This window comes from Heptranchias perlo, chromosome 42 (genome assembly GCF_035084215.1).
Source record: "Heptranchias perlo isolate sHepPer1 chromosome 42, sHepPer1.hap1, whole genome shotgun sequence".
Classification (NCBI taxonomy): Eukaryota; Metazoa; Chordata; class Chondrichthyes; order Hexanchiformes; family Hexanchidae; genus Heptranchias; species Heptranchias perlo.
In genome coordinates this window covers 2,718,763-2,730,642 of record NC_090366.1, presented here as the reverse complement: position 1 = coordinate 2,730,642, position 11,880 = coordinate 2,718,763, and the positions used below count along the sequence as shown (strand labels likewise).

At 45.1% G+C, this 11,880-nt stretch overlaps 1 protein-coding gene across 1 annotated transcript; it reads left to right on the top strand.

Annotated features, from left to right (window-relative positions):
- The first annotated feature begins 1,111 nt into the window (after positions 1-1,111).
- Positions 1,112-4,792, top strand: LOC137306106 (probable G-protein coupled receptor 139). The gene is made up of 2 exons (XM_067975169.1): positions 1,112-1,130; positions 3,888-4,792. Exons 1-2 carry the CDS (start codon positions 1,112-1,114, stop codon positions 4,790-4,792), a joined length of 924 nt encoding a protein of 307 aa, XP_067831270.1.
- Positions 4,793-11,880: the final 7,088 nt, after the last annotated feature.

Sequence of the window (11,880 nt, the reverse complement as noted above, 5' to 3'; positions counted from 1 at the left end):
AAGAGAGAGGAGGTCTAAGATAGATTTGGAGTGAATTTGTATAAACGCACGAAGCGAGGTAAATAAGGTTGGTGAGCTTCAGACAAAAATAGCCACATGGGAATACGACGACTTGGCGACAACGGAGACTTGGATCAAAAAAGGGCAGGATTGGGTTCTAAACATTCCTGGACACAAAGTGCTCAGGAAAGCTCGAGAAGGAAAGAAAGGAGGCACTGGCAGTATTGATCAGTGGGGGAACTTTTAGGGAATAGTTAAGAAAAGACATACCTGCTGTCGAGGCAGTACAAAAAAGGTTCACTCGGTTAATCCCGGGGATGAGGGGGTCGACATTTGAGGAGAGGTTGAGTAGATTGGGACTCTACTCATTGGAGTTCAGAAGAATGAGAGGCGATCTTATTGAAACATATAAGATTGTGAAGGGTCTTGATCGGGTGGATGCGGTAAGAATGTTCCCAAAGATGGGTGAAACGAGAACTCGGGAGCATAATCTTAGAATAAGGGGCTGCTCTTCCAAAACTGAGATGAGGAGAAACTTCTTCATTCAGAGGGTTGCAGGTCTGTGGAATTTGCTGCCCCAGGAAGCGGTGGAAGCTACATCATTAAATAAATTTAAAACAGAAATAGACTTTTTCCTGGATATAAAGGGAATTAGGAGTTTCGGGGAGCGGGCAGGAAATTGGACATGAATTTAGATTTGAGGTTAGGATCAGATCAGCCATGATCTTATTGAATGGCGGAGCAGGCTCGAGGGGCCGATCGGCCTACTCCTGCTCCTATGTCTTATAGTATCATAAGGTTTAGGTTCGTTATGAAAAAAGGACAAGGAACAATGCAGAGTAAAAATACTTAATTGGAGGAGGGCCAATTTCAGTGGGATGAGAACGGATCTGGTTCGGGTAAATTCGAGCCGGCACGGACAAGATGGATCGAATGGCCCCCTTACGTGCTGTATCTTTTCTATGGTTCTATGGTTCTAATTGGTCTCCAAGATTGGTAGGCAAAACTGCAATCGAACAATGGGCAGCATTTAAAGGGGAGATGGTTCGGGTACAGTTTAGGTACATTCCCGAAGGAGAAAGGTAGGGCAACTGAAGCCAGAGCTCCCAGGATGACGAAAGAGATCGAGAGTAAAATAAAGCAGAATAAAGGGGGCGTTTGTCAGATGTCAGTTTGACAATGCAAGTGAGAATCAGGCTGAATATAGAAATTCAGAGGGGAAGTAGAAAATGAAATAAGAGGGACGAAGAGAGAGTATGAGAATAGAATGGTAGCTAATTTAAAAGGGAATCCAAAAGTCCTCTACAGGCATATAAACAGTAAACGGGTAGTAAGAGGATGGGTGGGGCTGTTTGGGACCAAAAAGGAGAACTGCACACTGAGGCAGAGGGGATGGCCGAGGTCCTAAATGAATAATTGGCACGTGTCTTTACCAAGGAAGAAGAGGCTGCCGAAGTCACAGTAAAGGGGGAGGAAGTTGAGATACTGGATGGGATAAAAATTTATAAAGGAAGTACGAGAAAGGTTGATTGTATTTAATGTAGATAAGTCACCCGGTCCGAATGGGATGCATCCGATGTTGCTGAGGGAAGTAAGGTTGGAAATTGCAGAGGTACAGGCGATAATCGTCCAATCATCCTGAGATACGGGGGTGGTGTCAGAGGACTGGAGAATTGCAAATCTAAAAAAAGGGTGTAAAGATAAACTCAGCAATTACACGCCAGTCTGTTTATCTCGGTGGTGGGGAAGCTTTTAGAAACGATAATCCGGGATGAAATTAACAGTCACTTCGTCAAGTGTGGAATAATCAAGGAAATTCAGCACGGATTTCTTAAAGGCACGTAGTGTTTAACGAATTTGTTTGAGTATTTGGATGAGTTAAGTGAAAGGTTTGATGAGGGCACTGCGGTTGATGTTGTGTATACGGACGACCAAATGGCGGTCGATAAATTGCCGCATTATAGACTTTTCACCAAAGTTGAAGCCCATGGAATAAAAGGGGCAGTGGCAATGTGCATAGGACATTGGCTAAATGACAGGGAACAAGAGTATTGGTGAACGGTTGTTTTTCGGACTGGAGGAAGGTGTACAGAGGTGTTCCCTGTACAGGACCATGATTTTCTTGATATATATTAATGAATTGGACTTTGGTGTGCTGGGCACAATTTCAATAATTGCAGAAAGCAAATCGTGATACCCATTGATTCCAATTTTACGAGGGCTCCTTGATGCAACACTCCGTCAAATGTGGCCTCAAGGTCAGTCACTCTCACCTCACCTCTGGAATTCTGCTTTTTGTCCATGTTTGGACCAAGGCTGTAATGAGGTCTGAAACCGAGTGGACCGGGCGGAACCCAAACTGAGCTTTGGAGAGCTGGTTATTGGTGAGTAAATGTTGATTGATTAACTGTCGACGACACTTTCCGTCAATTTGCTGATGATTGAAAGTAGACTGATGGGCCAGTAATTGACCAGTTGGGATTTGTCCTGCTGTTTGCGGATAGGACATACCTGGTCAATTTTCCACATTGTCAAGTCGATGCCAGTGTTGCAGCTGTACTGGAACAGTTTGGCTGGAGGCGCAGCTAGTTCTATAGCACAAGACTTCAGCACTACAACCGGGATGTTGTCGGTGCCCATAGCATTTGCTGCATCCAGTGCACTCAGACGTTTCTTGATATCACGTGGAGTGAATCTAATTGGTTAAAGACTGGCTTCTGTGAAGGCGGTGATATCGGGAGGAGGCCTGGATGGATCATCCACACGACACTTCTGACTGAAGATGATTGCAAACGCTTCAGCATTGTCTTTCGCACTGACCTGGTGGACTCTGCCTTCATTAAGGATGGGAATGTTCACAGAGCCTCCTCCTCCCGTTAGTTGTTTAATTGTCCACCAGCATTCAAGGCTGGATGTCGCAGGACTGGTTGTGAGATCGCTTAGCTCTGTCTAAAGCAAGCTGGGACGAATGTGTCCTTTGTTGTAGCTTCACCAGACAGTCACCTAATTTTTAGGCACGCCTGGTGCTGCTCCTGGTATGCTTATCTCCACTCCTCATTGAACCAGGGTTGATCTCCTGGCTTGATGGTAATGGTAGAGTGAGGAATATGCCAGGCCATGTTGTTCCAGATTTTGCTCGAATATAATTCTGCTGCTGCTGATGGCCCACAGCGCATCATGGATGTCCAGATTTGAGCTGCTTGTGCTGTTCTGAATCTATCCCATTTAGCATGGTGGTAGTGCCACACAAAACGATGGACAGTGTCCTCAGTGTGAAGACTGGACGTCGTCTCCACAAGGACTGTGCGGTGATCAGTCCTACCAATACTTTCACGGACAGATGCACCTGCAACCGGTAGATCTCTGTTTCCACCCTTACCTCCCTGAGCAATTAAGATGCACCCCGTGCTCTTCATCTAATTCTGTACGATACAATTCATCTAATGCCTCCTTCTTTTCTGTGACTCTGGCAGCATCCTCTTCTTTATTGAAGATAGAAGCAAAGTACTCACCTGGAAACTCGGCAATGCGCTCTGCCTCCACAAGGTGATGAGTGTTTTGACCCCACCCTGCCTTTCACTATCCATTCACTCACTCATTCTGGTGGACTGGTGTCTCTTATTTGCTAATACTTTGTGAACCTCTTTTTTACTAAATTTGTCTCTATTTGATAGCACTGTCCAGGTCTGGGGTTCAGTCTCCATTTTATTGCACTGTCCAGGTCTGGGGTTCAGTCTCCATTTGATGGCACTGCCCAGGTCTGGGGTTCGGTCACCATTTGCTGAACACAGTAAGCTCAGTGTAAATTCCTCTCAAAATGCTGTCCAATCTTTGTTGCCAATCTGATGAGTGATTTTCCTGATCTTTTTTGTTCCGATTTCTCCCAGTTAACCTGCTGGTGATCCTGATCTTATCCCGGGGAAAGTGTGGTCTGTCTCGTTGCATCTCCTGTTACCTGGTGTCCATGGCAGCGGCTGATCTAACCGTTATCGTCACTGCTGTGATACTGGACCGTATTGTCACCCTTTATTTCATTAATATATTCATAAACAGCGTTACCATGTGTGGTCTCGGTGACTGCCTCACTCATGCAGCCACAGACTGTTCTGTCTGGTTCACCGTCACTTTCACCTTTGATCGATTTGTGGCCATTTGTTGCCAGAAGCTGAAAACTAACTATTGTACCGCGAGAACAGCGGCTGTGGTTCTCGGAACAGTGAGTGTGTTGAGCTGTTTGAAGAACATCCCTTGGTATTTTCGATATCAAGTTAATTATTTCTTTTCCATTCCGGTATATTGCATGGTGAGATTCAGCTACTATACCTCACCCCTGTGGAAAGCATTCGACTACTTTCATCGTGCGTTAACTCCACTGCTCCCGTTCGTGCTGATTCTGCTCCTCAACGCTCTGACGGTCAGACACATTTTACTGGCGAGTCGAGTGCGCAGGGGGCTCCGGGGGGAGCGTGATCGGGAGAATCACAAGGATACAGAGATGGAGAACCGCAGGAAGTCCATCGTTCTGCTCTTCAGCATATCTGCAAGCTTCATACTGTTGTGGATGATACAAGCTGTGTCCACCATCCACGAACGGATTGTGTTTAATCACGTCACTGATCTAATCTTCGGCAACCACCTTCCAGGCGGTTTAGAATACATCGGGCCGATACTGCAACTCCTCAGCTCCTGCAGTAACACCTGCATCTACGTCCTGACTCAGACCAAAGTCAGACAGGAGATTAAGAATGTGCTCACATATCCCTTTGTTCTGATTGTCCAGTTGGTTAAATAAACCTAAGAGCTGACCGCTCTCCTGCACTAGAAGTGAGATTGTTTCACTTTCCATCGCACAAATCCCATCCCAGCTCTTGTTGCCGGAGACACAAAACATCACAGAAACGTTTGGAATCATGAGGCATTTTAAAGCTAATCCAACAATATTTGGCTTCGAACTCACTTAACGCTGACTGACAGCATTGTGAAGAATTGTTGAACAGGATTCTCATCTTGAATGGAAATCTTTAATCTTTGATGAAAAAGTATTGTACGAAAAGAGACAGGTAAAATTTATCCACAGTGCCATCATAATTGAGACTTCTCTGCGGCCTGTAGTTTGACCAGCCCCTTCCTCCTCACTGACACGCCTCTCCACCTCACATGCCCCCCGACCCGCCCCTCCACCTCACATGCCCCCCGACCCGCCCCTCCACCTCACATGCCCCCCGACCCGCCCCTCCACCTCACATGCCCCCTAGACTCGCCCCCGTGACTCTTGTGACTGAGTCTAATCATGGCTGTAATTTTCTTTGTACACTTCACTGTTGCTGAGTAAAATGGATTGCTTCATCAAATCTCTGTCCCATCGATCTGCAGCCTCCATGCAGGTGAAATGCGAGGGTGAAACGCTTGGATTGTGAAGTTCTGATGGGTGGGACAGTACCTCATATTGTCCTGGACAGATTTTTGGAGACCATTATCCTTAAGTGATGAACAATTTTGAATATTTTTGGCCTGCTGTACCACCTGGTGAACTTTGGATGTTTGTTCAGAATGTAACTTTGTGCCTTCAAATGAAATATCCTGTTTTTTTGCCGGGAGTTTGGAATGATGATATCTGGCACCAATCTTCCCACCCACATCCCCTCCCTCGGGGAGATCATCCTGACACTCCAATATTCTCCCACAGCTGTCTGCTTTTGCTTGTTTTCCTCAGATGTTTATGGCAATATTTCTCAACGTGTGTTGGGAAACATTAAAGATGTCTTCTAAGGGCTGTCCCTTGTTTCTCCCTTCCTTGGTCTTCCTCATTGGATTCCAACCCACTGGACTCTGCATTTTTCTGGAGAAGGTATCCCAGTGGGGACCACACGAAGAATCTTGTGAGTTCTCCCAAATCTTTGCGAGGTCTTTGCTGGCCTTGTACAGCTGGACATGCAAAATGCAACAGATTGTAGTTGAAAACTGATAACCACAACGCTATGATATTTCCAGAAGTACCAGCACTTCTAGAATAAGATGGGTTGGCATCTGTGCCCAGAAGGAGATGGCTGTGCCAACCCTGATATGATCAGAATTGATACAGAAAGATACAGGCGGATGGAGCACTGCAATGCTGTAGGAGTGAGGAGGGAGTGCAGTGCAGGCGCCATCCTTCACTCTCCCTTAACAAAGAGTTAAGAGACAGTCAGACAAATTTTCCAATCTATTGGGTTCAATGCTGAACTGGAACCAAGGCTGTTCTTCTGCTGGTTACTGCTCTCAAAACCTGCCCAAATCTCCATGGTCCAAACTTTTCCAATCCCGCAAGGTCCCTCCGCACCCCCCACGCCCAAGACACCAACCCTGCATGCCACACTCCCGACCCATTCCACCCAGTCCCTCACCGCTGTCACGTCCGATCCCATCCCGTTCCTTACAGCCTTTCCCATCCTGTCCTCTCTCGTGTCACTACAGTGCATACAGGAAGCTGAGAGTTTCATGGATAGCACGTTTCATGAGGTGGCCACCCCACAAATACTGAGGGTTGAGGGGAGATGGAATGGTTGACCACCAGACAGATGGGGAGTAACAGGCAGGCAGTGCAGGAATCCCCTGGGAGTGCGGCACTCACAAACCACTGAGGATGTTGACACCTCGGGGGAGTACAGTTCGGAGCAAATCCAAAGAACGTGGGAGACTGGACTGCACAGATGGGCAAAGGAAATGCAGTTGTTACAGGGGATTCGATAGTCAGGGAGATGGACATGCGTTTCTGCAACCGCCGACATTTGTTCCACATGGTTTCTTAGCTCCCTGGTGTCAGACAGGGTAAAGGATATCACAAAGAGGGTGCAGAACATTTTGAGGGTGGAAGGGCAACAGCCAGAAGTCGTGGCCTATGTGGGAACCAACGACATAGGAAGGAAAAGGGTCGAGCTCCTGTCGTCATAGTTTCAGGGGCTAAGGAAGAAGTTGAAAAAGCAGGACCTCAAAGGTAGTAATCTCTGGATTACTCCCAGTGCCACACGCTAGTCAGTATTGGAAAAGTTGGATAAGACAGGTTAACAAGTGGCGAGAGAAATGGTGCAGAAGGTAGGGCTTCAGATCCCTTTGGGCATTGGGACCAGTTCTGTGGCAGTTGGGAATAAAATGTGCCACACAAAAGTATGTTATGCTCATTTTGTTGGGGTGTAATATATTAGCATGGATAGAAGATTGGTTACAGAGAGTAGGGATAAATGGGTGATTTTCAGAGTGGCAGGCTGTGGGGTGCTGCATGGATCGGTGCTTGGGCCTTAGCTATTTACAATCTATATTAATGACTTAGATGAAGGAGCCGAGTGTAATGTATCCAAGTTTGCTGATGATACAAAGCACGGTGGGAAAGTAAGCTGACGGGAGGACTCAAAGCGTCTGCGAACGAATATAGGCAGGTTACGTGAGTGGCCAAGAAGGTGGCACATGGATTATAATGTAGGGAAATGCGAGGTTATTCATTTTGGTGGGAAGAATAGAAAAACAGATTTTTTTTTTCAAATGGTGAGAAACTGTTACATTTTGGTGTCCAGAGAGATCTGGGTGTCCTCGTACATGAAACACAGAAAGTTAACATGCAGGTACAACAAGCAATCAGAAAAGGAAATGGCATGTTGGCCTTTATTGCAATGGGTGTTGGAGTACAAGAGTAAGGAAGTTTTGCTATCTGGAGTAATGTGTACAATTTTGTTCTCCTTTTCTAAGGAAGGATATATTTGCCTTAGAGGTGGTGCACTAGATTAATTCCTGGGAAGTGAGGGTTGTCCTATGAGAAGAGATTGAGTAGGATGTGCCAATACTCTCCGGAGTTTAGAAGATTGAGAGGTGAACTCGTTGAAACATTTAGGCTTCTGAAGGGGCTTGAAAGGGTCGATGCTGAGAGGTTGTTTCTCCTGGCTGTAGAGTCTAGAACGAGGATAAGGGGTCGGACATTTAAGCCTGAGATGAGTAGGCGTTTTTTTTTTCAGTCAGGGCGTTGTGAATCCTAGGAATTCTCTACCCCAGAGGGCTGTGGATGCTGAATCATAGCGTATATTCAAGACTGAGGTCGATAGATTTTTGGACTCTCGGGGAATCAAGGGATATGGGGATAGGGCGGTAAAGTGGAGTTGAGGTCGAAGATCAGCCATAATCTAATTGAATGACGGAGCAGGCTCAAGGGGCTGTATGGCCTACTCCTGCTCGTATTTCTTATGTTCAGGATCTTTTCAAGACGGGCGGGTTGCACCTCAACAGAGCTGGGGCCAATGTCCTTACGGGGAGCTTCATTCGTGCTGTGTGCGAAGGTTTAAACTAATTTTGCGGAGGGTGGGCACCAGGATGAAACATTCGCGAGGAGAAACAAGGTGCACAGAGGACTGGGAGGGACAAGCAGCACTGGTGTAAAGAATAGTTCAGACATCAGAGGGATCAGACATGGGGGAAATGCGAGGCAGTCTAAGATGAGATTGGAGTGCATGTGTGTAAATGCACGTTGCGTGGTAAATAAGGTTGGTGAGCTGCAGGCTCAAGTCTCCACATGGGATTATGTTATAGAGGCAATAACAGAGACCTGGCTCAAAGACGGGGAGGACTGGTACTTAATATTCCTGGATACAAGGTGTTGAGGAAAGATAGGGAAGGAAAGAAAGGAGGGAGGGAGGTGGCAGTATTGATCAAATAAACTATTATAGCACTGGAGAGGGATGATGTAGTTGAGGAGTCAAAGTGAGAATCTAATTGGTTAGAATTAAGGAACAATAGAGGAGCTATTACACTACTGGGTGATACTATAGGCCAACGAATAGTGGGAAGGAGATAGAGGAGTAAATTTGCAGGCAGATTACAGAAAGATGCAAGAATTATAGAGTGGTGATAATGGGGAACTTTAATTATCCCAAAATAAACTGGGACTCTAACAGTGTAAAGGGCAAATAGGGAGAGGAATTCCTGAAATGTGTTCAAGAGAACTTTCTGGAACAGTGCGTTTCCAGCCCAACCAGGAAGGAAACAGTGCTGGATCTAATTCTGGAGGAATGAAGTGGGCAGGTAGAGCATGTTTCATTGGGGGAGCAATAGCGGAACAGTGATCACAATATCATTATGCTTAGAATAGTTACGGAAAAGGACAAGGAACAATCAAATTTGAAAATGCTTTACTGGAGGAGGGCAAATTTCAGCGAGTTAAAAATGGATCCTATCCAGGTGGATTGGAACCAATAATTGGTGGACAAAACCATAATTGAACAATGGGATGCCTTCAAGGAGGAGATGGTCCGGGTACAGAGTCGTCGCATCTCTACAAAATGGGTAAGGAATGGCATCCAAATATCTAGCTCCCTGGATGACTAAATATATAGAGATTAAAATGAAACAGAAAAAGGAGACTTTTAAGGTTCATAATTCAATAGAGAACAGACTGAATATAGAAAGTAAAGAGGAGATCTAAAAATGGGAATACCAGGGGCAAAAAAACTGAAAGAGTTTGAGAATAGATTAGCGGCCAAAATAAAAGGGAACCCAAAAATCATAAAAAGGGCAGTCAAAGGGTTAGGGAAAAAAAGGAGATCCTCTTTTGGAAGCAGAGGGCAAGGCTGAGCTACTAAATGAATCCTTCACATCAGTCTTCAACAGAGAAGAGCATGCTGTCGTTGTAGCAATTAAGGAGGATGTAGTTGCCATATTGGATAGGATTAAAATAGATAAAGAGGTCCTTAAATGATTGGCAGTACTCAAAGTAAAAAAGTCACCCGGCTCTGATGGGATGCATCATTGGTTACTGAGGGAAGTGAGGGTGGAAATTGCAGAGGCACTGGCCACAATCTTCCAATCCTCCTTAGATATATGGATCGTGCCAGAGGACTGGAGATTGCAAATTTTACACCCCTGTTCAAAAAAGGGGAGAGGGATAAACCGGCAATTACAGGCCAGTCAGTCTGACGACAGTGGTGGGGAAACCTTTCGACACAATAATCCAGGACAAAATGAATTGGCACTTGGAAAAGTATGGACTAATAAATGAAAGTAAGCACGGATTTATCAAAGGCAAATCGTGTTTGCCTAACTTGATTGAGTTATTTGATAAAGTAACAGTGTAATGGCATTTAATAAGGTACCACATAAAAGGTTGTAATACATAATAAGTGCTCATGGGAATGAGGGTAATATTAGCATGGAAAGAGGATTGGTTAACGGACGGAGAACTGATAATTTTCAGGTTGGCAGGCTGCAACTGGTGGGGTGCCGCAGTGATTGTTGCTTGGGCCTCAGCTATTTATAATCTATATTGATGATTTAGATGAATGGACCGAGTATAATGTATCCAAGTTTGCTGACTATACAAAACTAAATGGGAAAGTAAGCAGTGAGGAGGACATAAAGAGTCTGCAAAAGGATATCGACAGGTTAAGTAGTTCGCAAGAAGCTGTCAGATGGAGTGTAATTTGGGGAAATGTGAGGTTTTTCACTTTGTAGGAAGAATAGAAAAACATAATATTTTATTAAATGGTGAGAAACTCGTAAATGTTGGCGTTCAGAGTGATTTAGGCGTCCTCGTACAAGAAACACAGAAAGTTAGTATGCAGGTACAGCAAGCAATTAGGAAGGCACATGGCATGTTGGCCTTTATTGCAAGGGGGTTGAAGTACAAGAGTAAGGAAGTTTTGCTACAATTGTACAGGGCTTTGTTAAGACATCTTCTGGAGTACTGTGTACAGTTTTGGTCTTCAGATCTAAGGAAGTGTATACTTGCCTTCGAGGTGGTACAACGGATGTTCACCAGATTCATTGCTGGGATGAGAGGGTTGTCCTATGAGGAGAGAATAATTAGAATGGACCTATGCTTTCTGGATTTTAGAAGAATGATAGAATATTTCATTGAAATATAAAAGATTCTCAAGTGGCTTGACAGGGTTAATGCTGAGAGGATGTTTCCCCTGGCTGGAGAGTCCACAACCAGGGGGCGAAGTCTCAGGATAAGAGGTTGGCCACTTAGGACTGAGATAAGGAGGAATTTCTTCACTCAGAGGGTTGTGAACTTTTTCAAATTTTTTCCCCAGAGGGCTGTGGATGCTCCGTCGTTGAGTATATTCAAGGCTGAGATGGAAAAATGTATGGTGTCTAGGGGAATCGAGAGATATTGTGATCGGGCGGGAAAGTGGAGTTGACGTTGAAGATCAGCCATTATCTTATTCAATGGCGGAGTCGGCTCGAGGGGCCAACATGGCCTACTCCTGCTCATATTTCGTATGTTTTTAGGAGGACAGAGGCAGACTGGTGAAATTTAACGCAGAGGCGTGTGAATTGATACATTTTGGTACGAAGAACGAGGAAATGAAACATAAACTAAATGGCACAATTTAAAAGGGGGTGCAGGAACCGACAGACCTGGGGGTGCACACACACAGAACTTTGAAGGTGGCAGGACAATTTGAGAAGGCTGTTAAAAAAAATGACCCTGGGCTTTATTAACAGAGGCATAGAGTACAAAAGCAAGGATGTTATGCTAAAACTTTATAAAACACAGGTTAGAATTGTGTCTAGTTCTCGGCACCACACTTTAGGAAGGATGTCTAAGCCTTCAGAGAGACCTTAGGCCGCAGAAGAGATTTACTCGAATGGTCTCAGGGATGAGGGACTTCAGTTATGTGGAGAGAGTGGTGAAGCTGGGGTTGTTCTCCTTAGACTAGAGAAGGTTAAGGGGAGATTTGATGGAGCTGTTCAAAATCATGAACGGTTTGGACAGAGTAAATAAGGAGAAACTGTTTCCAGTGGCAGAAGGGTCCGTAACCAGAAGACACAGATTTCAGGTGATCGGCAAAAGAATCAGAGGCGAAATGAGAAAACATTTTTTTACGCAGAGTAGTAATGATCTGGAATGCGCTGCTT